The following is a 27791-nucleotide window of genomic DNA, read 5'->3' on the forward strand; positions in this document are numbered from 1 at the left end:
AAACATCTCGTAGGCCTATATTTTACATTTTCAAAAAAGTCCGGAATTGGATGTCGGTCAGTGGAGTGTAATGAAGTGTCTCATTCACTAAGCACAAAAGGTCGGGAAACAGTGGAGAAAACAGCTATTGCTTAAATAGGCTACTAATGGTTTACATTAGTAATTTAATGTATGTGACAAATTCATTGATTAAATAGATAAAGAAGCGAATACTCCAAAGCTCAAAATTCAGGAAAGTGGCTCTGGTGTCGCAAGTGCACAAGAACAGTTATTTGAAAGTTAACCTAATGAATTTGTGCGTGCGATTTCATGAAGAACTGGGACAATTGGCATTCGGTGAAAGATTCACACCTATGACTCATATTCACGCGCGCCCTCTCGCCCACTGTTGCTTCATTTTCCCTACTTACACGAGTGTCTGAAGATGGAGTTTTCAGAAATCTCCACTCTGCCCAGAGTTTGCAAAAGTAGCTGTTTTCAGTGACTGAAACCTCCGTATAGGTGTGAATGAGAGGTACAACCGAATAAATAAATATGCGTCTTTTTTATCCGGCTACATGTAGGCTATCACTGCGCAAAGCCTCTAATGTTGAAATGGTAGTAATATTTATTAAAATAATAGTAGGCTAATTTCCACATTAATTGGTAAAATGTCCCAAGGGATGTGATGGGGGGGATGGCCGTTTTATAAGGGGGATGATTTGAGATTTTTATTTCAGAAGGGGGATGCCATCCCCCCCACATCCCCCCTCAACTCGAGTACTGCGTATAAGGCCATATTTCACCGGACATAGGCCCTTCGATTTCCATCACTAGAGCGCGTCAAATTACTTTTGGTTTTGCCAGCATGGATGCGCTTCTTTTAAATGAAGGCACAGACGTGTCAGACATCGACAAAACGGTAAAGAATAAGTGGAGATGGGCTTGGCGAAATGAAATGGGCGATAATGGCAAGCTCCTGCTGCTGTGCCAAGGAAAAAGAAACAAAAACAGGCATCAGGTGTTGCCCAACTAGATGCCTTTGGCTTCACTGCGAAGAAGCAGATAAAGTGAACTTTCACTTTACTTTTCTTGTTTCCTGGCTTTATTTCAACAGATTTTCCTATTTTTCTTTCTGTTCCACTCTTCTGAAAGCATGGTTCAAGTTCGACTGCACTTGCACTTTTCTCTGAACCACTGTTGTGCATTACTAAAGTATTGTTGAAATAAATTTGCACTTTGCGCTGAAAACTTGATATTTCATCATGAATAGCCACTAATGACAATGGTAAAATCTTGCCTTAGCTTTAGTGATTTGTTAAAATTATGTAAATGTACTATACGTAGGGGCCTAGGGGATAATGGACAACACGGCGTTTAAAATTTGACGCATCGCTGACATGCTGACATGGTAGGGGCCAACAACATGGAGCTTTTTTTTTTCAGTCAGATGATTTTTTTTTTTTTGCTTTAATCCATGGGTTTTGGCATAGTAGTCATGGATACGGCTCGCTATATTGCTGAAGGACCCGTCAACTGTTGGACACTTCTACATATCGCCCACTAGACTCTGACCCGACGCAAGAACTCGTAATACAACGTACGTTTCTACTCCGCAGGCTTCATGAAAATGACACCATTATGGAAGATATGTACACGTTCGCGCTCCCGGAAGATCCGCGTCCAGCTCGCTTCCATCTTCTACCAAAAGTCCACAAAGCCGGAGTTCCAGGTCGTCCAGTGATTTCTGGCTGTGGCTCGCTTACGGAGAAAGTTTCCCAGTTTGTGGACTGGTTTTTGAAACCCCATGCCTTGTTACTTCTTACCTGAAAGACTCCTTTGAATTTTTGAATAAGCTGAGAGATTTAGGTTCTGTACCACCCGGCTCACTTCTTCTCGTTACTTTAGATGTTACTATAGATGTAGCTCTGTACCCTAGCATCCCACATGAGGATGGCTTACAAGCTCTGTCTGACCTTTTAAATACGCACGTTTTTTCTGATACTAGACACGCTGACATTGTAGAACTTGCCCGTTTTATTTATTTTTTATTTATATTTTAACAGGAAGCTTCTTCACTTATTAATGTGATTTTCAAGAAGGTCCTGATAAATAAATTTTCACAAAAGATATAAAACAGTATTTGGAGGTTCAATATGAAATCCAACTAGTTAAGTCAACATTATATTTTTTACTTTTACAAAATAAAGTTCAAATTATTTAAGTTTAGAAAAGTTTTTAAAGAAATTCGATTTAAAATGGCTAATCTTAGAACACTGCTTAAGTGCGTCACTCAAATTGTTCCATTCTTTTATGGCTTGGTACTGCATAGTTTGTTTTCCCCAGTTAGTTTTGGGTTGTGGTAAACGAAACTCGCTTCCATGCCTCGTGTTGTAGCCATGCTCATTGAGCACGTTTTGTTCTTACTAATAGTTTTTTTGAGTTTAACAACCAGTTATTTTTACAGATTTCAGGTACTGACATCGGTACGAGGATGGCACCCTCCTATGCTATTATCTTTATGCATGCAGTTGAGACACTTATTCTCCAGAATCCTGTTTCCCCGTTCATTTGGTGGCGTTTTATTGACGACATCTTTTGTGTTTGGACCCATGGTGAGGAAGCCCTTTTAGCCTTCCTTGATTTTGTAAACCAGATCCACCCGTCTATCAGGTTTACTGCGGATTATTCTCCTGTTAGTTAATTTTCTGGATATTTATGTTAAACTTGATAGTGAAGGTACTTTCCATACTGATCTGTTCATCAAACCTACTGACACCCGACAATTTCTGCTGGTGTCATCTTGTCACCCTGGTCATGTCAAATGTAGTCTACCGTACAGCCAGGCTCTTCGTATTTTACGCATATGCTCAAATGCCGATACTGCGTTAGATCGTCTCTGCGAACTTGAGCAGTCTTTTTGTAGATGTGGTTATAGCAAACACAAAGTTAAAACTCAGATTAAGCGTGCTATAATAACATTTTTCTCAGATGATTGTCCTAAAATGGCGGCACGGTGGTGTAGTGGTTAGCGCTGTCGCCTCACAGCAAGAAGGTCCTGGGTTCGAGCCCCATGGCCGGCGAGGGCCTTTCTGTGCAGAGTTTGCATGTTCTCCCCGTGTCCGCGTGGGTTTCCTCCGGGTGCTCCGGTTTCCCCCACAGTCCAAAGACATGCAGGTTAGGTTAACTGGTGACTCTAAATTGAGCGTAGGTGTGAATGTGAGTGTGAATGGTTGTCTGTGTCTATGTATCAGCCCTGTGATGACCTGGCGACTTGTCCAGGGTGTACCCCGCCTTTCGCCCGTAGTCAGCTGGGATAGGCTCTAGCTTGCCTGCGACCCTGTAGAAGGATAAAGCGGCTAGAGATAATGAGATGAGATTGTCCTAAAATGAAGAAAAGTGAGAATCGTGTACCGTGCATTTTTGACTATCACCCCGGCCTTCCAGACGTTAATGGTATTTTGTCACGCTACCTCACTATTCTCCACTGCTCCAGCAGAATGAGTGTGTGTACCTGAGAAGCCTTTGGTCTGCTTCCAACGTCCCCTTAATTTACGTAATTTGCTGGTACGGGCAAAGCTGCTCAACCCAGACACTAATTCAGTTACACAAGTTTCTTGTGGGCCTTGTGGAAAGTCGTGTTGTCAGATTTGTAGTATTCTTCCTTCACAAACTTCAATCACTAGTACAACTACTTCGGCTACTTTTGCCCTTGTCAGTGGTGGGGCCAACTGCGCCTCTACCAACTGTATCTACGTTATCACTTGTACCCTGTGTTACCCTGTGGGCCCAGTATGTTGGCCAGACAAAAACGTTTACACTTCATGTGAATAATCATAAAAGTGCTATTAGAAACACTAGGGTAAATTCGGGTAACGATTGTACGCAGTTGTATGAACATTTTACTACAAATGGACATTCTCAATCTAATTTGTCCTTCACCATTGTACAGGTGTGTTCCAAAACTCAGGATCTACTGGAAGCAGAAAGAGATTGGATCTGGAAACTAAAAGCAGTGCACCCTTCAGGTCTAAATGTTAATGACAGTTTCTGTAGTCAGCTTAGAGGCCCACATGCCACTCGTTCTTAACCCTTTTCTGATTGGCCTTTGGCTCACGGTTCTTTATTGGTCAGTTTCCCATTGTAAAATTTTTAGCTATTTTTGATTGGATGAACTTGACTTTCATAATTATTCGTTTAATTAATGTCATTTGTGCCACTTCATGTTTTGACACTAATGGCTTTCTGTTTTGTGTGTATATATACCCCTCATTTCCTGTCTTTTCTCATTCACTCCGTGTACTGCTGTTTGTACGTTTTAAATACAGTGCCTGAAGAAGATCCCTGTGTAGGATGGAAAATTTGCTATCGGAAACCGTCTTTCTGTTAGTTTATGTGATATTTTACCACTCTTGTTGGCAGAATTCAAGAGTTCAATTGGCACAGACCCAACTTTTTAGCACAATCCACATATTTTCAGGAAGGCCATTCCAAAAGCTTAATGTTCACGTGCATCCATCCCACAACCACCTTTGATGTGTGTTTGGGGTCATTCTCCTGTTAGAACACCCAGTTGTGTCCAAATTTCAATCATCTTGCTGATGGTTTGAAGGTATGCTGAAGCATTCTGAGGTAGTCCTCCATGATTCCATACATTTTGGGCAATACACCAGTTCCATGGGCAGGAGAACAACCCCAGAACATAACGCTACCACCACCATGCTTAACAGTTGGTACCGTTTTCCTCCGTCCCTCTGGTCATTGTGGACAAACAACTCAATATTGGTCTCATCTGACCATAAAATTTTCCTCCAGAAGGCTTTTTCTTTGTTCATGTGGTTAGCTGCAAACTTAAGTCGAGCTGGTTAATTTTGGAGCAGGGGCTTCTTTTTTTGGACAGCAGCCTCTCAGTCCACGGTGATGTGAAACTCACTTCACTATAGACACTGGTGTTCTAGCAGCTTCCTGTTCATTCCAAGCCTGTGACTTAATGGTTCCTGGGTTGTTCCTGACCATCCGAACCAATTTCCTCTCAGCTAAGAGTGACAGTTTGGGTCTTTTTACAGACCTTGGCAAAGTGGCTACATTTCCCAATAACTTGTACGGGCACATAATTGTTGAAGTGATGATCTTGGATTCTGCAGTTGTTTAGAAATGGAGCCAAGAGACATTCCTGAGATGTGTAAATCTATAATCCTCATTCTTAAGTTAGCACCAAGCTCCTTACTTTCCCATTGTACTATATGTTGGTCAATCTAATGAGTGCTATCAAACAAACCCTTTTTATGTTGGCACAAAAAAAGCTACCAGCAGTAATCAATCATGATCACTAACAAGTAGTTAAGAGGCCTTGGTCATGGCAGGTTAAAAGATACTTTGGAGCATTCAGCATGACTGAATTCTCATCTCATTTCATTATCTCTAGCCGCTTTATCTTGTTCTACAGGGTCGCAGGCAAGCTGGAGCCTATCCCAGCTGACTACGGGCGAAAGGCGGGGTACACCCTGGACAAGTCGCCAGGTCATCACAGGGCTGACACATAGACAACCATTCACACTCACGTTCACACCTACGGTCAACTTAAAGTCACCAGTTAACCTAACCTGCATGTCTTTGGACTGTGGGGGAAACCGGAGCACCCAGAGGAAACCCACGCGGACACGGGGAGAACATGCAAACTCCGCACAGAAAGGCCCTCGTCGGCCACGGGGCTCAAACCCAGACCTTCTTGCTGTGAGGCGACAGCACTAACCACTACACCACCGTGCCGCCCCATGACTGAATTAATAATCTAAATGGGCATATGTATATTTTTTACTCGGTGTTAATTTCAGAAAACCCAAAATTAATTCAAACTTGTGCATCAAATCCTTGGGGTTTTTTTTCTATTAAAGATTTATGTTGTCCAGTCATTATGCCCCCCCCACCAAAAAAAAATAGTGCAAAGAAATCATTGAAAGCCAATATTGCCATGAGATTCATGTCTATTGAGTGTATGTAAATTTCTGACCCCAAATGTATACATCAAAAGTGACTGGACAATTGACTGATAAACAGTTTCATGGTCAGATTACAGATTACACAGTCAAAAAGGAATTAAGCGCAGTTTGCACTTGTGGCAAAGTGTGCAAGAACCCACGTGGCCTGAGGATCCACCAGGCCAAGATGAGATGTGTGCAGATGGGGCAGGTGCCACAGCGCTCAGGGATTAACCCTGGTGAGACGCAGGAGGAGCATGGTCCGGAGTTAACCCACAGTGCCAAGAACCTCCAGGTGACACGAGCACCAAAGCCACACACACAATCAGAACACCGTCGGGTCAAGTGGCCACAAGCCAACAAGGAGAAGGAGTGGCTCCAGTTTGATGAAGATGCCGATAACATCTTGGATGGCATGGCTAAGGGTGATGTTGACTGGTGCCTCCAGTCCATGACCACCATCATCATGAGCCTAGCAGCCGAGAGGTTTGGATTGGAAGAGAAGAAAACAGATAAACTTCCCTACACCAAGAACAATCAGGTGAAGAAGATTCACCAGGTTGGGCAAGAACTGAAGAGCCTGAGGTGGCAGTTCAAGGAAGTAAGTGAGGAGGAGAGGGGACCTCTGTCAGAGCTATGCAGCATCCTACGCAGGAAGCTCATGACCTTGAGGAGGGCTGAATGGCACAGGAGGAGGAGAAAAGAGAAAGCCAGGAAGCGAGCTGCCTTTCTAGCAAATCCATTTGGATTTACAAAACAGTTCAGCTTGCCACTGCGCTTCTGCCCCAGCAGCTGTTCTAAAGGTGACATTGACCAATACCTCTCCACCGCCTTGAGTGATGCACTCAGGGAGCAAGATCTGGGCAACTGCAAGCCCCTAATTGACCCTCCTGTACCAGTACTGGACTTTGATGGAAAGGAGCCCAGTTGGAAGGAGATCCAGGAGGTGGTCAAGAAGGCAAGAACAAGCTCAGCTCCAGGACCTAGCGGGGTGCCTTATAGGGTTTATAAGAACTGCCCAAGGTTACTCCACAGGCTCTGAAGGTGATATGGAGGAGGGGAAGGGTCGCTGGAACGGTGGAGGTTTGCTGAAGGAGTGTGGATTCCGGAGGAGGAAGAGTCAAAGAACATCGACCAGTTTAGAACCATCTCCCTGCTCAGTGTTGAAGGAAAGATATTCTTCAGCATTGTTGCCAGGCGCCTAACGGACTGCCTCCTAAAGAACGACTATATCGACACCTCAGTTCAAAAAGGAGGGATCCCCAAGGTATCAGGGTGTCTGGAGCACACAGGTGTGGTTACCCAGCTGATCAGAGAAGCAAGAGAGAACAGAGGTGATCTAGTTGTGCTTTGGCTGGACCTCACAAACACCTACGGATCCATACCACACAAGCTGGTGGAAGAGGCACTGCGGCGGCACCATATTCCAGATAAGTTCAAGAACCTCATTCTTGACTATTACAATGGCTTCAGTATGAGGGTTTCTTCAGGGGCCATAACATCGGACTGGCATAAGATCGAGAAGGGAATCATTACAGGGTGTACTATCTCAGTGATTCTTTTTGCACTAGCCATGAATATGCTGGTAAAGTCAGCCGAGTTTCAGTGCAGAGGGCCCCTCTCCAAGTCAGGCATCAGACAGCCACCAATCAGGGCCTTCATGGATGACCTGACTGTAACTACACCACACGTGCCAGGGAGCAGGTGGATCTTGAAGGGTTTGGAGGAAGTGTTCACCTGGGCCCTCGTGACCTTTTAAGCCACAAAAATCCAGATGGCTTGTGCTGAAGAAGGGGAAGGTCACGGACAAGTTCCAGTTCATGCTGGGCAGTGCCCAGATTCCACCCATCACAGAGAAGCCCGTGAAGAGCCTGGGGAAGGTTTTTGACTGCAGCCTGAGAGACACCGCAGCCATTCAATCAACCAACCAAGAGTTGGAAGCATGGTTGACCGCAGTGGACAAATCGGGCCTACCAGGCAAGTTCAAGGCTTGGATTTACCAACATGGCATCCTTCCAAGGATTCTGTGGCCCCTCATGATCTATGTGGTTCCAATTTCTACGATCGAGAGCTTTGAGAGGAGAGTCAGCAGGTTCCTGCGGAAGTGGTTGGGCCTTCCTTGGAGTCTGAGGAGCATTGCCCTGTATGGCCATAATAACATGCTGAAACTCCCAACTAGCAGCCTGTTGGAAGAGTTTAAAGTGAGCCGTACAAGGGAGGTGTTGCAGTACCGAGAGTCAAAGGACCCAAAGGTCTCTCAGGCTGGCATTGAAGGTAGGACGGGGAGGAAGTGGAGAGCTGCGGATGCTGTGGAGGTGGCTGAATCACGGCTACGATACAGGACACTGGTCGGGACAGTGGCTCGAGGTAGAGAAGGCCTTGGCAGCAATGTAACACCTCGCTTCGACCAGGTAAAGGGAGAGGACAGGAGAGCACTGGTTCAGGAAGAGGTGCGGGCATTCATCGAAGAGGAACGAGCCAGCAAGGTGGTGGGGATGCGGCAGCAGTGAGCCTGGACTCGATGGGAGCATGCACTAGACCATAAAGTCTCCTGGAATGAGCTGTGGAGAGCAGAGCCCCAGCGCATTTGGTTCCTAATCCAGGCTGTTTATGATGTGTTACCAAGCCCATCAAACCTGTTCAGCTGGGGGAAGGTAGAGTCACCAGCCTGCGCCCTGTGCCAGAAAAGGGGGACACTGGAGCACATCCTTAGCAGCTGCCCAAGAGCTTTGAGCGAGGGACGCTACCGCTGGCGCCATGACCAAGTGCTAAGGGCGATTGCGAATACCATCTGCAATGGAATCAACCAATGCAAGCGCCTCCGCCCTGCAAAGCAGACCATTGCTTTTGTGAGAGCCGGGGAGAAACCACTAGCTGTGCCCAGGACCAAGTATTCTGGTTTGTTGGCAATAGCTCAAGACTGGGAGTTGAGAGCTGACTTGGGAAGACAACTTAAGTTCCCAAAAAAGGTAGCCACAACAACGCTAAGACCAGATCTAGTCCTCACCTCAGAAACCATCAAACAGGTGGTCCTCTTGGAGCTTACTGTCCTGTGGGAGGAGCGCATTGAGGAAGCTAATGAGAGGAAGAGAGCTAAGTATGCTCAACTAGTGGAGGAGTGCCGTTGCAATGGGTGGGGGACAAGATGTGAACCCATTGAGGTTGGATGTAGAGGGTTTGCAGGCCCGTCCCTCTGTAGGGCTTATAACATGCTGGGCATCACAGGGGCAAGGAGGCAAAGGGCCATAAAGGAAGCCACTGAGGCAGCTGAAGTTGCCTCACGGTGGCTGTGGATCAAAAGAGGAGATCCGTGGGCAGAGTAGCGCTACCTGGACACAAGCTGGGGCTTGGTCGCCTGGGTGAGTGTATGATGTTTGAAAGACCCGAAACACTCAAAGACCCCAGGTAACATCACTGAAGATGTGTCCAGGTTGCATCACTTGCTGATGTATGTTATAAGGAGGCAATCATTAAGCTTAAACAAAACGGACACCTATTAGAGAGAGAGAGAGAGAGAATAGAAATTTTTAGAAGTGGTATGTTCGAAAGAAGGCATGCATGAGTAAGCTCAGCAACACCAAAAGGCCTGGAAGGCCATGAAAGAAAACTAAAGTGGCTGATTGCTGAATTTTTTTTTATTTTGTGATGAAAAACTCCTTCACAACATCTATCCAAGTCAAGAACACTCTGGAGTAGGTAGGCGTATCATTGTCAAAGTATAGAATCAAGAGATACCTTCATGAATCTAAATAAAGGCCTTTACCTTTACCTATGAGGGTTTACCTAGAGATGCAAACTACTGGTAATACTAAAGAGCAGAAAGGCCAAATTCGAAAAAATATATAATATCTCAAGCAGCACGGTGGTGTAGTGGTTAGCGCTGTCGCCTCACAGCAAGAAGGTCCGGGTTCGAGCCCCATGGCCGACAAGGGCCTTTCTGTGCGGAGTTTGCATGTTCTCCCCGTGTCCACGTGGGTTTCCTCTGGGTGCTCCGGTTTCCCCCACAGTCCAAAGGCATGCAGGTTAGGTTGACTGGTGACTCTAAATTGACTGTAGGTGTGAATGTGAGTGTGAATGGTTGTCTGTGTCTATGTATCAGCCCTGTGATGACCTGGCGACTTGTCCAGGGTGTACCCTGCCTTTCGCCCGTAGTCAGCTGGGATAGGCTCCAGCTTGCCTGTGACCCTGTAGAAGGATAAAGCGGCTAGAGATGATATGATATATATATCGGGCGGCACAGTGTTGTAGTGGTTAGTACTGTCACCTCACAGCAAGGTCCTGGGTTCGAGCCCAGTGGCTGGTGAGGGCCTTTCTGTGTGGATTTTGCATGTTCTCCCCGTGTCTGCGTGGGTTTTCTCCAGGTGCTCCAGTTTCCCCCGCAGTTCAAAAACATGCAGGTTAGGTTAATTGTCTCGTCTCGTCTTCATCTGCTTTATCCAGGGCTGGGTCGCGGAGGCAGCAGTCTGAGCATGGAAGCCCAAACTTCCCTTTCCCCAGACACCTCGGCCAGCTCCTCGGGAAGAACACCGAGGTGTTCCCAGGCCAGCCGAGAGACATAGTCCCTCCAGCGTGTCCTGGGTCTTCCCCGGGGCCTCCCCCCAGGGGGACATGCCTGGAACACCTCCCCAGGGAGGCGTCCAGGAGGCATCCGAAAGAGATGCCTGAGCCACCTCAGCTGATTCCTCTCGATGTGGAGGAGCAGCAGCTCTACTCCGAGCTCCTCTCGAATAACTGTGCTTCTCACCCTAGCTCTAAGGGAGCGCCCAGCCACCCTGCGAAGGAAACTCATTTCGGCCGCTTGTATCCACGATCTTGTTCTTTCAGTCATTACCCAAAGCTCATGACCGTAGGTGAGAGTCAGAATGTAGATCGACCGGTAAATCGAGAGCTTTGCCTTTTGGCTCAGCTCCTTCAACACGATGGACTGGTAAAGCGACCGCATCACTGCGGAGGCTGCACTGAGCCGCCTGTCAATCTCACGCTGTATCCTTCCCTCACTCGTGAACAAGATCCACTTGAGGCAGGACTTCTCCACCAACCTGGAGAGGGCAAGCCACCCTTTTCTGGTCAAGAGACTTGGACTTGGAGGTGCTGATTCTCGTCCCAGCCACTTCACACTCGACTGCAAACCGCCCCAGTGCATGCTGAAGGTCCTGGTTTGAAGAAGCCAACAGGACATCATCATCTGCAAAAAGCAGAGATGAAATCCTGGGGTTCCCAAACAGGATTCCTTCCGGCCCCTGGCTGCGCCGAGAAATTCTGTCCATAAAAATTATGAACAGAACCGGTGACAAAGGGCAGCCCTGCTGGAGTCCAACATGCACTGGGAACAGGTCTGACTTACTGCCGGCAATGCGAACCAGACTCCTGCTCCGTTCTTACAGGGACCGGACAGCCCTTGTTGACTGGTTGGGCAAACTCCCATGAACCCTCGAGCACCCTATGAAGGGTATAGAGCTGGTCCAGTGTTCCATGACCAGGACAAAAACCGCATTGTTCCTCCTGGATCCGAGGTTCGACTATTGGCCGGATTCTCCTCTCCAGTACCCTGGAGTAAACCTTCCCGGGGAGGCTGAGAAGTGTGATTCCCCTATAATTGGAGCACACTCTCCGGTCCCCTTTCTTAAAAAGAGGGACCACCACCCCAGTCTGCCACTCCAGAGGCACTGTCCCTGACCGCCATGCGATGCTGCAGAGGTGTGTCAACCAAGACAGCCCCACAATATCCAGAGACTTGAGATACTCGGGGCGGATCTCATCCACCCCCGGTACCTTGACACCGAGGAGCTTGAAAACCACCTCAGTGACTTCGGCTTGGGTAATGGACGAGTCCACCTCTGAGTCAGAAACCTCCGCTTCCTCAATGGAAGACGTGACTGTGGGATTGAGGAAATCCTCAAAGTATTCCTTCCACCGCCCGACAATGTCCCCAGTCGAGGTCAACAGCTCCCCACCCGCACTGTAAACAGTGTTGGCAGAGTACTGCTTCCCCCTCCTGAGGCGCTGGACAGTTTGCCAGAATTTCTTCGAGGCCGACCGATAGTCCTCCTTCATGGCCTCCTCCCGGTTCCGAGTTTTTGCCTCCGCAACTGCCCGAGCTGCGGCACGCCTGGCCTGCCGATACCCGTCAGCTGCCTCCGGAGTCCCGGAGGCCAACATGGCCTGATAGGACTCCTTCAGCTTAACGGCGTCCCTTACTTCCGGTGTCCACCACCGGGTTCAGGGATTCCCGCCACGACAGGCACCGGAGACCTTGCGGCCACAGCTCCGAACAGCTGCGTCTACAATGGAGGTAGAGAACATGGTCCACTCAGACTCTATGTCCCCCGCCTCCCTCAGAAGCTGGGAGAAGCTCTCCCGGAGGTGGGAGTTAAAGATCTCCCCGACAGAGTGCTCGGCCAGACATTCCCAGCAGACCCTCACCATACGTTTGGGCCTGCCAGGTCTGTCCGGCTTCCTCCTCTGCCAGCGGATCCAACTCACCACCAGGTGGTGATCAGTTGACAGCTCAGCCCCTCTCTTCACCCAAATGTCCAAGACATAGGGCCGGAGATCAGATGAAATGACAGCAAAGTCGATCATCGACCTCTGACCTCAGGTGTCCTGGTGCCACGTGCACTTATGGACACCCCTATGCTCGAACATGGTGTTCGTTATGGACAAACTGTCACTAGCACAGAAGTCCAATAACAAAACACCACTTGGGTTCAGATTAGGGAGGCCGTTCCTCCCAATCACGCCCCTCCAGGTGTCACTGTCATCGCCCACGTGAGCGTTGAAGTCCCCCAGTAGAACAATGGAGTCCCCAGTCTGAGCACCTCTCAGTACCTCTCCCAGGGACTCCAGGAAGGCCGGATACGCTATACTGCTATTCAGCCCATAGGCACAAACGACAGCAAGAGCCCTCTCCCCGACCTGAAGGCGCAGAGAGGCAACCCTCTCGTTCACTGGGGTAAACTCCAACACATGGCAGCTGAGCTGGGGAGCTACAAGCAAGCCCACACCGGCCCGCTGCCGCTCACCATGGGCGACTCCAGAGAAGTGGAGAGTCCAGCCCCTCTCGAGGAGCTGGGTTCCGGAGCCCAAGCTGTGCGTGGAGGTGAGCCCGACTATCTCTAGCCGGTACCTCTCAACCTCCCGCACAAGCTCAGGCTCTTTTCCCCCCCAGTGAAGTGACATTCCATGTCCCAACAGCTAGCTGCTGTGTTTGGGGATCAGGTCGTCGAGGCCCCTGCCTTCGACTGCCACCTAATCCACACTGCACCAGCCCCCTACGGCTACCTCTGTGGGTGGTGAACCCACAGGAGGTCGGGCCCATGTCACCGCTTCGGGCTGAGCCCGGCCGGGCCCCGTGGGCAAAGGCCCAGCCACCAAGCGCTCGCATACGAGCCCCAACCCCGGGCCTGGCTCCAGGGTGGGGCCCCGGCTGCGCCATGCCCGGCAACGTCACGGTCCTTTTTTTTTTAAATCCATAAGGGTTTTGGTGAACTGCTCTTGGTCTGGCCTGTCACCTAGGACCTGTCTGCCTTGGGAGACCCTAACAGGGGCGTAATGCCCCCGACAACACAGCTCCTAGGATCATTCAAGCACACAAACCCCTCCACCACAGTAAGGTGGCAGTTCTAGGAGGGGTAAGGTTAATTGGTGGCTCTAAATTGACTGTAGGTATGAGTGTGAATTGTTGTTTGTAACAGTGTCAGCCCTGCGATAACCTAGCGACTTGTCCAGGGTGTACCCTGCCTCTCGCCCATAGTCAGCTGGGATAGGCTCCATCATAAAATTGTCATTTTTAATTATTGGTTACAAATGCTATGCAGTCAATGAAGTCTGGAACCCATAGACATCACCAGATGCTGGGTTTCTTCCTTGGTGATATTCTGCCAGGCTGATACTGCAGCTATCTTCAGTTCCTGTTTGTTCTTGGGAGATTGTCAGACTGCATATTCAGTTGGACTCAGGTCACGTGATTGACTTGGCCATTGCAGACCATTCCTTTTTTTTTTGGCTTTATTTCTACACTTGAACTCTAGATCTTTTATGCTCATTTCTAAGTGAAATAATGAGGGAATAACACACACCTGGCCAGGAGACATCTGAGCAGCCAATTGTCCAATTGCATTTGGTCCCTAAAAATCTGGGGGACCCATGTATAAAAGTGCAGTAATTCCTACACCTTTCACCTGATTTGGATGGAAATACCTTCAAATTAAACCCGAAAGTTATTATTCTGTATATTGGAGTTTATATTAAATATTCTATGGTCAAAAAAGTCCTTCCCAAGCCACAAGGCACATCAGGGGGCACCAGTCTCCGTTTCAGTAGCTCTCAGCCTCTCGCCTATATCTAGGGTAACAGCGGGGGACTAGTCCTCTGGTAAACATGAGAGTTTGACTCCCTGCTCACATCTGTATTGCCTTGCCAGCTGGCAGTAGGAACCATTTTTATGATCTTTGGTATGACCCAACTGTTATGCCCCGGTCTAGACGAAACCTGACCGTAGCTGAAAAGTGAATTCTCCTTTCCCCACTCTCAAGGATGACCGGTGCCACAACCAATTGCAGTCCAAAACACAACTGGTTTATTTCAGCACAGGTAAAATTGGCGTCGGGTTGAGCACGGCCCAAAATAACAAACAAAACAATGTATTTAAATGTCCACTAACTTAACTTGTTGATAAAAGAAAACAAAATAAAATACAGGGATCTTGCCTAACTCACTAACATAAACAGGAGAAAACAAAGTGCAACAAAAAGGGGTTTTCACCCCTACAGTTTCCTGGAGTGCTTTTAGGGAAGTATTTACACTGTTTACAACTCAAATACTTTTATCAGTTGACAACACAACAAGGCACGGTCCAGTTGGGAGTAAGGAGAAAGTGAAGCACATCCATCTTCTCCAGAAAGCATTTTAAAGCAGGTGCTATCAACCATGGTCTAATCAGCTGCCCTTACCTACAACCGAAAATCTTTAAAGAAAAGTCATGGGAACAGATGAAAAATACCCCCCTCAGGCAGGGAAGGAGAACAGCAAAAACAGAGAAATCAATAATAATACAGACTATGACCCAGGGTCATAACACCGACCACAAGTGGAGCTTGCAGTCTCCTGATCAAGAGGCAGACACTAGGCCAACTCGCGGTATATATTGTGGTTCACAGCTAAAATAACAATAACTGTGTCTATGTATATAATAATCTGCCTGGTTCTTTGTATACTGATTTTTTTTTTTAGCTATTGTCACATTTGATCTTCCTTAGAGACTACGTGCTCTCTGCACCCCAGCAAGTGACCTGAGGTAAACACTATGCAACTGGAAGCTATGGGGGATTTCTTACCCAATTACAAAGGCAAGGACATTCCTGAAGCACAAAGGGTAATAGTTATCAACCATGCATATTTCAAAAATACACTTTTAAATTGGCCTATGGGCTCTCCTCAGCTGGAAATGCTGTGACGGTGTTTGATTACGTTTTTGTCATTAAATTGTGAATATTGTCTGTAAAAAAAAAAAGAGAGAAAAAAGAAAACTAAATTGTAGACAAATTGCTGTTTGTAAATGTGTAGAGTACATTTTGCCAATTAACCAATAAAGGGATGGGGGGGTGTAAATGGATCAGAATGAGAACACGACTTTTATAAACATGTGGCTTATATTCTCAAAAAATTGTATTGGAGAAGTGCTTTATGCATGAACTGTGGCTTCAGTCATTATAAAATTAATGACTATTACATTATTACTGCAATCATTCCTTCCATCCAGCCAAAAAAATCCATTATCTATACCACTTACAGTGGTGCTTGAAAGTTTGTGAACCCTTTTGAATTTTCTATCTTCATAAATATGACCTAAAACATCATCAGATTTTCACACAAGTCCTAAAAGTAGATAAAGAGAACCCAGTTAAACAAATGAGATAAAAATATTGTACTTGGTCATTTATTTATTGAGTAAAATGATCCAATATTACATATCTGTGAGTGGCAAAGGTATGTGAACCTTTGCTTTCAGTATCTGGTGCGACCCCCTTATGCAGCAATAACTGCAACTAAACGTTTCTGGTAACTGTTGATCAGTCCTGCACACGGGCTTGGAGGAATTTTAACCCATTCCTCCATACAGAACAGCTTCAACTCTGGGATGTTGGTGGATTTCCTCACATGAACTGCTCGCTTCAGGTTCTTCCACAACATTTCGATTGGATTAAGGTCAGGACTTTGACTTGACCATTCCAAAACACATTAATTGTATTCTTCTTTAACCATTCTTTGGTAGAATGACTTGTGTGCTTAGCGTCGTTGTCTTGCTGCATGACTCACCTTTTCTTGAGATTCAGTTCATGGACAGATGTCCTGATGTTTTCCTATAGAATTCACTGGTATAATTCAGAATTCATTGTTCCATCAATGATGTCAAGCCGTCCTGGCCCAGATGCAGCAAAACAGGCCCAAACCGTGATACTCCCACCACCATGTTTCACAGATGGGATACGGTTCTTATGATGGAATGCAGTGTTTTCCTTTCTCCAAACATAACGCTTCTCATTTAAACCAGAAAGTTCTATTTGTCTCATCTATCCACAAAATGTTTTTCCAATAGCCTTCTGGCTTGTCCATGTGATCTTTAGCAAACTGCGGACGAGCAGCAATGTTCTTTTTGGAGAGCAGTGGCTTTCTCCTTGCAACCCTGCCATGCACACCATTGTTGTTCAGTGTTCTCCTGATGGTGGACTCATGAACATTAACATTAGCCAATGTGAGGGAGGCCTTCAGTTGCTTAGAAGTTACCCTTGGGTCCTTTGTGACCTCGCCAACTATTACACGCCTTGCTCTTGGAGTGATCTTTGTTGGTCGACCACTCCTGGGGAGGGTAACAATGGTCTTGAATTTCCTCCATTTGTACACAATCTGTCTGACTGTGGATTGGTGGAGTCCAAACTCTTTAGAAATGGTTTTGTAACCTTATCCAGCCTGATGAGCATCAACAATGTTTTTTCTGAGGTCCTCAGAAATCTCCTTTGTTTGTGCCATGATACACTTCCACAAACATGTGAAGATCAGACTTTGATAGAGCCCTGTTTTTTAAATAAAACAGGGTGCCCACTCACACCTGATTGTCATCCCATTGATTGAAAACACCTGACTCTAATTTCACCTTCAAATTAACTGATAATCCTAGAGGTTCACATACTTTTGCCACTCGCATATGTAATATTGGATCATTTTCCTCAATAAATAAATGACCAAGTGTAATATTTTTGTCTCATTTGTTTAACTGGGTTCTCTTTATCTACTTTTACTGTAAGACTTGTGTGAAAATCTGATGATGTTTTGGGTCATATTTATGCAGAAATATAGAAAATTCTAAAGGGTTCACAAGCTTTCAAGCACCACTGTATCCATTGAAGGTCAGGAGGGGCAGGTGAGCTGGAGCCAATCCCAGCTGACTTCGGGTGAGAGGCAGGGTACACTCTGGACAGATCTCCAGTCTATTGTGGGGCTAACACAGAGAAATAGACAGCCATACGCATTCACATCTATGGGCAATTTAGAGGAGCCAGCTGACCTAATCTGCTTTTTTTTTGGACTGTGGGAGGAAACCAGAGCTCCTACAGGGATCCCATATAGGTACAGGGAGAACATGCAAGTTCCACACAGAAAGGCCCCAGTTGATTGACAGATTCAGACCCAGAACCTGCTTGCTGTGAGGCAACAGTGCTAACCACAAAACCACCATGCCATATAATCATTCCTTTGGCAAACATTCAAAAAGTTTTTTTTTTTTAAGTACATAAACAGTCCCCCCAGGATTTCGCGGGCCTTTTTTGTGATTGTTGCAGGCTAAAATGTCTGATGTTGCGGGGGGTTTTCCAAAAAATTGTGATGAAAATTGCGGTGGTTTTTTTTAGGTCTTTGTTGCAATTACATTGCAGGAGGAAGTGAAAGTTGCGAGAAATTGTTGCGATTTTTTTTTTTTGTGATTAAAATTGAGTATGTTAAATATTAAGTTATTACTGAAAAACTATTGATTAAAAAAACAGACACTGAGAAATGGTCCTGTAAACAACTTTACCAATATAAAAGATTACCAGGACTACAAAAATGCAGAAAAATAGGCTTTACTTATCCAAATGCACCTGTTGGTTCAAAAGTTAAAGTGCAGAGAACCTCACACCACAACATGAAGTTACCTTAAAATATAAATGCCTCAGCTTTCATGTAAGAAAAAAAACTATTAATACTAGTACTGTGTGCAGGCAGTCTCTCCTGAAGACTAAATTAAACAATAATTATAAACTAATAAAATAAATGGCTCAGGCTTCATAGAAGAAAAAAAACAATTTGAACAGAATCTCACAGTATGATGCTGAAGCTGCCTAAACAATGGAAAATAAAATACCATTTTGGCAAAAATGTTGGCATCCATTAATTTCTTGTATTAAGTTAAAAAAAAAATGGAAAGTGCACACAGTCCTTCACTGTAAACATAACACACTTTCAGTAACAGAATTTAAGCCTACATAAACACTGACTCTCACATGCAGTGTTGCCAGATACTTCTGACGTTTTCCAGCCCAAAATATGTTCAAAACCCGCCAAAATGCACTTAAAACCGCCCAATTAATCTGGGAACACTGCGCACATGCTGCTTCTCTTTAACGTATACACGGAAGTAAGGCAGAAGGTCACCTCAAGACGACGCCAACGATTGGCCAAATTTGCGGGAAAGTTGCGGTGATTGGATATAATTGCAACACTGCCCTGAATTCGCGGGGATTGGTTGAATTTGCATTGAAGTTGCAAATCGCAACATCGCAAAATCCTGGAGGGTCTGAAAAAACAAACTGTTGTACACAAACTGTGGAACTGCATTTTTGTGTGCAAAAAAAAAAATGTACATTGTATAACGTAGCATTATGTGAATATAGTACAATAAGAAGTGTCAACATACAGTAATGCCCTGCAATGAACTGGCAGATTCTGCCTTGATGAATTAGAACTGCAATCAAGATACAAATAAAGAACTACCTTATGAAGTACTCAGTAAGGTTACTTGTTAATATATGGACTTTATGTGCTATTTTATTTAAGAAAAATTTTGGTAATTAGTCATCATTTTAAGAATGTTCTTAAATTAAAGTTAAAAAAAAACTACTTAGCATTTGTGATTTTTCATGAAACAAACTATACATTTGTTTTTTCTTTGCAAAACAGGATTTACAAGCTTTTACCTTTACAGATCACAAGTGATGATTACAAAATGTACACTACATATCCATCCGTCCATCCATTATCTGTAGACGCTGGTCGCAAGCAAGCTGGAGCCTATCCCAGCTAACTATGGGCGAGAGGCGGGGTACTCTACATATCTACAAATATGTAAATACATTTCCAAATCTAAAGTTCATATAACAAAACCTATGCTCTGTTACAGTTTAAAGGTTTTTAACTACCTACTTGGTGACAAAGCAAATAGCAATATTATTGAGATTCAAAGTGCCTTTTCGAGCCTATTTGTTTCTACTTGATTTCCCACTCCACTTTGTTCAGGGAATCAATATACTGTAACCAGATTCTAAACAAGCAAAACTTCTCTGAGAATAAATCAGCCATTCCAGACAGATTATGCAGTGATTTCTCAAGAGAATTTCAGCCATATTTGGCATTATTGGTGCTTGCTAGTCTTTATGGAGAATGTTTTCCCCCACATGAAGATTCAAATTCAGAAGTTGTTTACCTCAGAATTGTATAGTTTCTTGTTCCCATGTTTTGAGTCATAACTGGAAAAACGTTGATTTTGTCCATCTAAAAATTTATCGAAAAGCACAGCTGTTCATTTTATGAACTGAGAATTGTGTGACTAATTTTATCGGGGTAACCATTCTATATAACTACAACCCCAATTCCAAAAAAGTTGGGACACTGTAAAAAATAAATAAAAACAGAATGCAATGATTTGCAAATCTCAAACTCATTTTTTTTCTTTACAATAGAACATAGACAACATATCAAGTGTTTAAACTGAGACATTTTATTATTTCATGAAAAATATTCTTTTTGGAAACCATGGACACTGTGTCCTCCAGACTAAAGTGGAGAGGGAATATCTGCCTTGTTATCAGTTCAAAAGCCTGCATCTCTGATGGTATGGGGGTGGATTAGTGCCTATGGCATGGGCAGCTTGCACATCTGAAAAGGCACCATCAATGCTGAAAGGTATATACAAGTTTTAAAGCAACATATGCTCCCATCCAGACAACATCTTTTTCCAGGAAGGCCTCGCACATTTCAGAAAGACAGTGCTAACCCGCATATTGCATCTATTACAACAGCATGGCTTCATAGTAGAGTAAGGGTGCTGAACTGGCCTACCTGCAGTCCAGACCTTTCACCAATTGAAAACATTTGGCGCATCATGAAACGAAAAATACGACAAAGACAACCCAGGACTGTTGAGCAGCTAGAATCCTATATCAAGCAAGAATGGGACAACATTCCTCTCCCAAAACTCCAGCAACTGGTCTCCTCAGTTCCCAGATGTTTATGGACTGTTGTTAAAAGAAGAGGGGATACTACACAGTAGTAAACATAGCCTTATCCCAACTTTTTTTTTTTTTTGAGATGTTGCTGCCATGGCGGCACGGTGGTGTAGTGGTTAGCGCTGTCGCCTCACAGCAAGAAGGTCCTGGGTTCGAGCCCCGGGGCCGGCGAGGGCCTTTCTGTGCGGAGTTTGCATGTTCTCCCCGTGTCCGCGTGGGTTTCCTCCGGGTGCTCCGGTTTCCCCCACAGTCCAAAGACATGCAGGTTAGGTTAACTGGTGACTCTAAATTGACCGTAGGTGTGAATGTGAGTGTGAATGGTTGTCTGTGTCTATGTGTCAGCCCTGTGATGACCTGGCGACTTGTCCAGGGTGTACCCCGCCTTTCGCCCGTAGTCAGCTGGGATAGGCTCCAGCTTGCCTGCGACCCTGTAGAAGGATAAAGCGGCTAGAGATAATGTGATGTTACTGCCATCAAATTCAAAATGTTTTTTCCTTAAAATGGTATATTTTCTCAGACAACATATCAAATGTTTAAGCTATGTTCTATTGTGAAAAATATATGGGTTTATGAGATTTGCAAATCATTGCATTCTGTTTTTACATTTTACACAAAATCCCAACTTTTTCTGGGACTGGGGTGTGTGTGTGTGTGTAGTACACTGTATTGATATGCAAACTTTCAAATGTTACTTAATCAGAAATTGTAAAGCATTGCCAAAATTTGGCATTATGCAAGGTAAAGGTCCCATACTGTGAAGTATGGAGTATCAGATTATTTTTGAACATAGAGGCTGGATGTAGTAGAGAAACACTGAAACTTTGAAACTGTCTCCCACTTCAAACAATACAATGCAGATGAGACTAATGAATCTTGTTTCACAAAATAACAATCATTTTGTAACTATAGTTTATCCTCTACAAAGTGTTAAGCATAGAAATCAGTGAGAAAAGCTCAGACTGTACCATGAAATCCACCCCCTAAATTGTGTGAACTTTGACACCATGTTATTTTGAATGGCACGTTAAGACATTTTAGGCAGTATTGTTTGGCGTTGGGTATTGATTGGTGTACTGCTTTTAATATAACACTACTAATGTCTTTTTGATATTAAAGAAACACGCATCATGCATTCTTTCTAGGTAACTGGGGTCAAAATTAGGCTACTTCTAAAATCCTCAAAATAAAATAAACCTCCTTTCATCATCAGTTTTCCTTCTTAGTTTTGCTCTTTTGCTTGCCTCTGTGGAATAAAGTTTGGTGGCTGAGATTGCTGATTTGTTATACTGTGTGCTTGACCTAGTGATGCTAAAACTGCCCTTGCACAGCACACTGAGAATTGTACCAGTAGTTCCAGTGGCCTGTCCATCTCTGTGAAATAATTCAAGGATAATGACCGAAATGATTTGGTGCAACCCTCATTCAACTACTGTATATGCAGTTGAATGTGAGTGTAACTTGTAAATGTCTTTGCTGATCTTAAATATAGAATTGTGAGAAGTCTAGGTGTTCACTTCTGCAAATTGGAAATTTCACTGTCTTAGTGCACATCCTTAGGGCTCCTCAAAAAGCACATGAGAAATGAGATTCATCACAATGCAGTTTAACTGAAAAAAAAAAATTTTGTAGGTTAAGATAGTAATTATATGGAATTGTTTTAATAAAATACATGAGTGTATGGAATAGTTTTTTAAGCATTAAATATTAGAAATATCTTAAATGTAGGTGTTTGGAATCAATAAATTGTAATGTACATGATTGCTAAAATGAGATGTCAATGTCCGGTGTTGAGATGTCCATTTAATATAATTATGTACAATGATAGTTATGATATTCACTTTACTGTGGTGCAGTTTATTATAGTTTTGTATTCTTTTAAATCTGATATCACCAGTCTATTACACTGTCTTTCATGATGTATGGGGTAACACTTGTCATTAAAGGTACTTTTATTTTCCAAAGATTTCGACTATGACTTGTCTTAAGACTCTGTGTCTGTACATCAAGCTGGCTGAAGTTGTGAAGCACTCCAAAGATGCCTAAATTCCCCCAGAGACTGAAAGCGGTCCTCCAAAGACTATATGCTACAGTCTACCACAGCATTAAAAAAAAGAGACTTCCAATCTCTTCATTGTATCAGCTTGAGGCTCATCAGCTGCCTCATAGGCAAAGTGCTTTTTTTGTGGACTGCAACCTCTTCTCCTTCAGCACTGCCTCAGTGTCCATTTGCTCACAGATCTCTTTTGCTGAGACCTGTGCATCTTTAAAACCAGTTGTCCTGTAACTGATTAAATTGTCTGTTTTTCTGAATGAGGCCCACTGCAACATCAAGCTGCATGTTGGCTGATTGAAGGAGTTTGCTTGTGGTGTTCATTTTGGAGAGAATGTCATACCAGATCACACCACAAATGTAAAATCTAAATGAACTGATTTCTTCAGCAAGTGAGTGGGCCTCAGCTTCCACTGTGGAGTCATTAGTCTTTTCCCTGACTTCCAACAAAGCTTCTCTCGCCTTGTCTGCTTGGTAGCGTAAAGGTTCAATACTTTTAATTCGGCTTTCCCATCGTGTTTCACTCCAGGACTTGAGTGTGATGTCCACATGTTTTTGCAAAATGGCCCACTTTTGAGGAGAACCTGAGAAGAGACTATAAAGTTTTTCCACATTTCCCAAAAAACAAGTGGCATCCTTAGATGCTTTGGCAGCTTCTGAAACCATGAGATTTAAGGTATTAGGGTTCCTACACGTTTTCCATTTCAAAATTCCATACTTTCCAAACTCAAATACCCAGCCTTCATGGGATATTTCAGACCATATTTGACACCACAGTACAAATAACTAGATGTATATTATTTAAATAAATAATTTTAAAATCTAACTGTTAATGTACACTGCAAAACCCGATAAGGTCACTGAGCTCAAATTTTATTGAAACCGATTACGTAAAAATTTTTGAGGTAAGTAACTTAAAAATTTTAAGGTAAGATTTCTTAAAAATTACAATTAAGTGTAACTATAGTGTAATTTTTAAGAAATCTTACCTTAAAAAATTTAAGTTACTTACCTCAAAAATTTTTACGTAATTGGTTTCAATAAAATTTTTGAGCTCAGTGACCTTATCGGGTTTTACAGTGTATGTTACATTATGAGTATGTAAGCTAGTATGTTGCCAAATAATTGCCAGAAGCAAATAAGTATGTATTCTTTCATAGGGTCCAAATTTCTAGTGGCTCCCCTGTGGCACAGTGCTGTAGCTCATACAAATCAGTTAAAACCAAACCCAGACAAGTTCAATGGACAGCATTTTAATCAAGCTGCAATGCTAAAATAGTGTTATTCTGTTTCTGCCATGTAAATTTAAAAAACTAAACTATCTTCTACTTGTAACAGTAACAGGAGATGTTGATGGACAACTCATCAAAAGAAAAGGGAAAAGTTCACTGACTTTGCTTCACTGAATATTAAATGGAGTAAAACTGTTTAAAAATCATTGGTCACAACAAGTTTAGAACACACTCCCCCTTTGTCTTGTGTCTCTCCCTCTGTCATAAGCACACACACCAATGGAAACAGAGGAAACCAGTTGCATCCTGCTGCAAAGACTGGTTGAGTGACAGAAATCCATACACACGTTCAAATATGAAGATAAAACATGGTAGTAAGACATATCGGGCTAAGAGGTCTTGTGCGAGCGCCGCACACAAATAAGTAAGGGCAACCATGTTCTCACCCACATCTGTTCTAAAACATACACCTACATACACACCCATGATATTTGCCATCATTAACACCTGGGGCAGCCCCGCAGCCCCACAACAAAGAGGTAAAACTTGCCAACTCTCCAAAAACTTACAATTACCCATTCTTACATTTATAGTGTTGCAATGAGTGTTAGTGCAGCTTTTTTTTTTTTAGTTCTGCAGAGGTACGACAGAGCCCAACATGCTGGCATCAGCTAGTTCACTGATGACAGATGACACAGAAATCACCTCAGCCATATCACGCACACATCTTGTCTTTCTTTAATTCAGTGACATCAGACTCACGCTGATTTGAACATTTTAGCTTAATTTTATATTTTAGAAAAGAATGTAGGGGCAATAGTCTGGAAACAGAAATATTGTTCCATACTCTCCTTTTTCTATACTTATTCACACCTGAAAATGACCAAAATCAAACTCAATACTTTTCCATACTGTGTCGGAATGGCTGAAGTGCACTATATTGCCAAAAGTATTTGCTCACCCATCCAAATTATCAGAATCAGGTGTTCCAATCACTTCCATGGCCACAGGTGTATAAAATCAAGCACCTAGGCATGCAGACTGTTTTTACAAACATTTGTGAAAGAATGGGTCGCTCTCAGGAGCTCAGTGAATTCCAGTGTGGAACTGTGATAGGATGCCACCTGTGCAACAAATCCAGTCAAGAAATTTCCTCGCTCCTAAATATTCCACAGTCAACTGTCAGCTGTATTATAAGAAAATGGAAGTGTTTGGGAACGACAGAAACTCAGCCACGAAGTGGTAGGCCACGTAAACTGACGGTGCGGGGTCAGCGGATGCTGATGCGCATAATGCGAAGAGGTCGCCAACTTTCTGCAGAGTCAATCACTACAGACTTCCATACTTCATGTGGCCTTCAGATTAGCTCAAAAACAGTGCGCAGAGAGCTTCATGGAATGGGTTTCCATGGTCGAGCAGCTGCATCCAAGCCATACATCATCAAGTGCAATGCAAAGCGTCGGATGCAGTGGTGTAAAGCACGCCGCCACTGGACTCTAGAGCAGTGGAGACGCGTTCTCTAGAGTGACGAATCGCGCTTCTCCATCTGGCAATCTGATGGATGAGTCTGGGTTTGGCGGTTGCCAGGAGAACAGTACTTGTCTGACTGCATTGTGCCAAGTGTAAAGTTTGGTGGAGGGGGGATTATGGTGTGGGGTTGTTTTTCAGGAGCTGGGCTTGGCCCCTTAGCTCCAGTGAAAGGAACTCTGAATGCTTCAGCATACCAAGACATTTTGGACAATTCCATGCTCCCAACTTTGTGGGAACAGTTTGGAGCTGGCCCCTTCCTCTTCCAACATGACTGTACACCAGTGCACAATGCAAGGTCCATAAAGACATGGATGACAGAGTCTGGTGTGGATGAACTTGACTGGCCTGCACAGAGTCCTGACCTCAACCTGATAGAACACCTTTGGGATGAATTAGAGCGGAGACTGAGAGCCAGGCCTTCTCGTCCAACATCAGTGTGTGACCTCACAAATGCGCTTCTGGAAGAATGGTCAAAAATTCCCATAAACACACTCCTAAACCTTGTGGACAGCCTTCCAGAAGAGTTGAAGCTGTTCTAGCTGAAAAGGGTGGACCGACGTCATATTGAACCCTATGGATTAGGAATGGGATGTCACTTAAGCTCATATGTGAGTCAAGGCAGGTGAGCAAATACTTTTGGCAATATAGTGTATGTGCACCACAAGGCACATAAAAAGCACATGGAATTTTTGCTAACCAGACCCTCCAGGATTTCGCGATGTTGCGATTTGCAACTTCAACGCAAATTCAACCAATCCCCGCAAATTCAGGGTGGTGTTGCAATTATATCCAATCACCGCAACTTTCCCACAAATTTGACCAATCGTTGGCGTCGTCTTGAGGTGACGTCGACAAACTACCTTCTGCCTTACTTCCAGTGTTGCCAGATTGGGCGGTTTCAAGTGCATTTTGGCGGGTTTTGAACATATTTTGGGCTGGAAAACGTCAGCAGTATCTGGCAACACTGCTTACTTCCATGTTTCCGTTCAAGAGAAGCAGCATGTGCGAGTCAGTGTTTATATCGGCTTAAGTTCTGTTACTGAAAGTGTGTTATGTTTACAGTGAAGGACTGTGTGCACTTTATTTTTTTTACTTAATGCAAGAAATTAATGGATGCCAACATTTTTGCCAAAATGGTATTTTATTTTCCATTGTTTACCCTGGTGAAAAATAAATGTGCTAAGTGTACTAAAATTTAGCATACTTTTGTGTACTTGAAGCCACACTAATCATGAATATACTTCAAGTGTGTTTATGATTCGTTAACTTGAGGCATGCTATTTTGGAACAACTAATTTTGTACTAAATATATTTTAATTGTAATTAAATTGTAGAAAAGTGCAACTTGAAGTGTATTTAGTGTACTTTTATGTGCTAAAGTGGAACAACTTAAAGTATATTTTGTATACTTTAAGTATATGACTTTATATGTACTAATATATATGCTTAATTAGTCAAATTAAAGTGTACTTTGTATTATAGTACACTTTAGAAATTAGTACACTAAGTACACTTTAGAAATTGCACATAACTTTCACTTAAAGTATATTTTAGTATAATATATTTCTATAAAGTGTAATATAATTATTTTAAAGTGTGTTAAAAGTGCTAGCGTGAAAGTGTGATGTTAGTATACTTTTTATATATTTACAAAAAGTACAATTTGTGTAAGTACATTTTCAATATACTATTGAAAATATGAATATACTTTAAATACAATAAAGTACATTTTTTTCGCCAGGGTAGGCAGCCTGCACACAGTAATAGTATTAATAGTTTTTTTTTCTTACATGAAAGCTGAGGCATTTATATTATATTTTAAGGTAACTTCATGTTGTGCTGTGAGGTTCTATGCACTTTACCTTTTGAACCAACAGGTGCATTTGGATAAGTAAAGCCTATTTTTCTGCATTTTTGTAGTCCTGGTAATCTTTTATATTGGTAAAGTTGTTTATAGGACCATTTCTCAGTGTCTGTTTTTTTAATCAATAGTTTTTCAGTAATAACTTAATATTTAACATATCACTCAATTTTAATCACAAAAAGAGAAAATCGCAACAATTTCTCGCAACTTTCACTTCCTCCCGCAATGTAATCGCAACAAAAACCTAAAAAACACCGCAACTTTCATTGCAATTTTTCGGAAAACCCCCCGCAACATAAGACATTTTAGCCCACAACAATCACAAAAAAGGCCCGCGAAATCCTGAGGGGACTGGCTAACAGCTTCGCCTGCACACCTTTATTTCTGCTTTTCATGTTTGCCCCATTGTCATAAGATTGTCCCCTACAGTCCTGGAAAGGGATTTTCACTTCGTCACACTTGTTAAGAATTAGTGTGGACAGGCCCAGACCAGTAGTTTAAGGAGCTAAGAGGAAATCCCAAGAAGTGTTCCTTTATCTCTGGTGTTTTGCCAAGACTTACAATGCACACAACAAGACGCCTATCAGTCCCCTCAGGATTTCGCGGGCCTTTTTTGTGATT

The 27791-nt window shown here is 43.6% G+C and overlaps 1 protein-coding gene across 11 annotated transcripts in view; it reads left to right on the plus strand.

Moving 5' to 3' along the window:
• The window catches only part of LOC132885199 (sodium- and chloride-dependent GABA transporter 2-like), a 124732-nt gene extending 101428 nt beyond the window's left edge, over nt 1-23304 (plus strand). For 3 of the 11 annotated variants that reach the window (XM_060919585.1, XM_060919582.1, XM_060919589.1), the window contains one exon: nt 15215-15793. Coding sequence is in view for 6 of the 11 variants with exons in the window: in XM_060919582.1 (XP_060775565.1) it covers nt 15215-15256 (42 nt within the window). In the remaining 5 variants the exon portion in view is untranslated. Of the gene's footprint in view, nt 1-1598; nt 2009-15188; nt 15794-19169; nt 20743-22456 lie in introns of those variants that run through there. The other 8 variants (XR_009654564.1, XM_060919583.1, XR_009654561.1 and 5 more) reach the window with 7 other exon arrangements.
• The last annotated feature ends 4487 nt before the right edge of the window (nt 23305-27791 follow it).

Source organism: Neoarius graeffei, chromosome 4 (assembly GCF_027579695.1).
Source record: "Neoarius graeffei isolate fNeoGra1 chromosome 4, fNeoGra1.pri, whole genome shotgun sequence".
Lineage (NCBI taxonomy): Eukaryota > Metazoa > Chordata > Actinopteri > Siluriformes > Ariidae > Neoarius > Neoarius graeffei.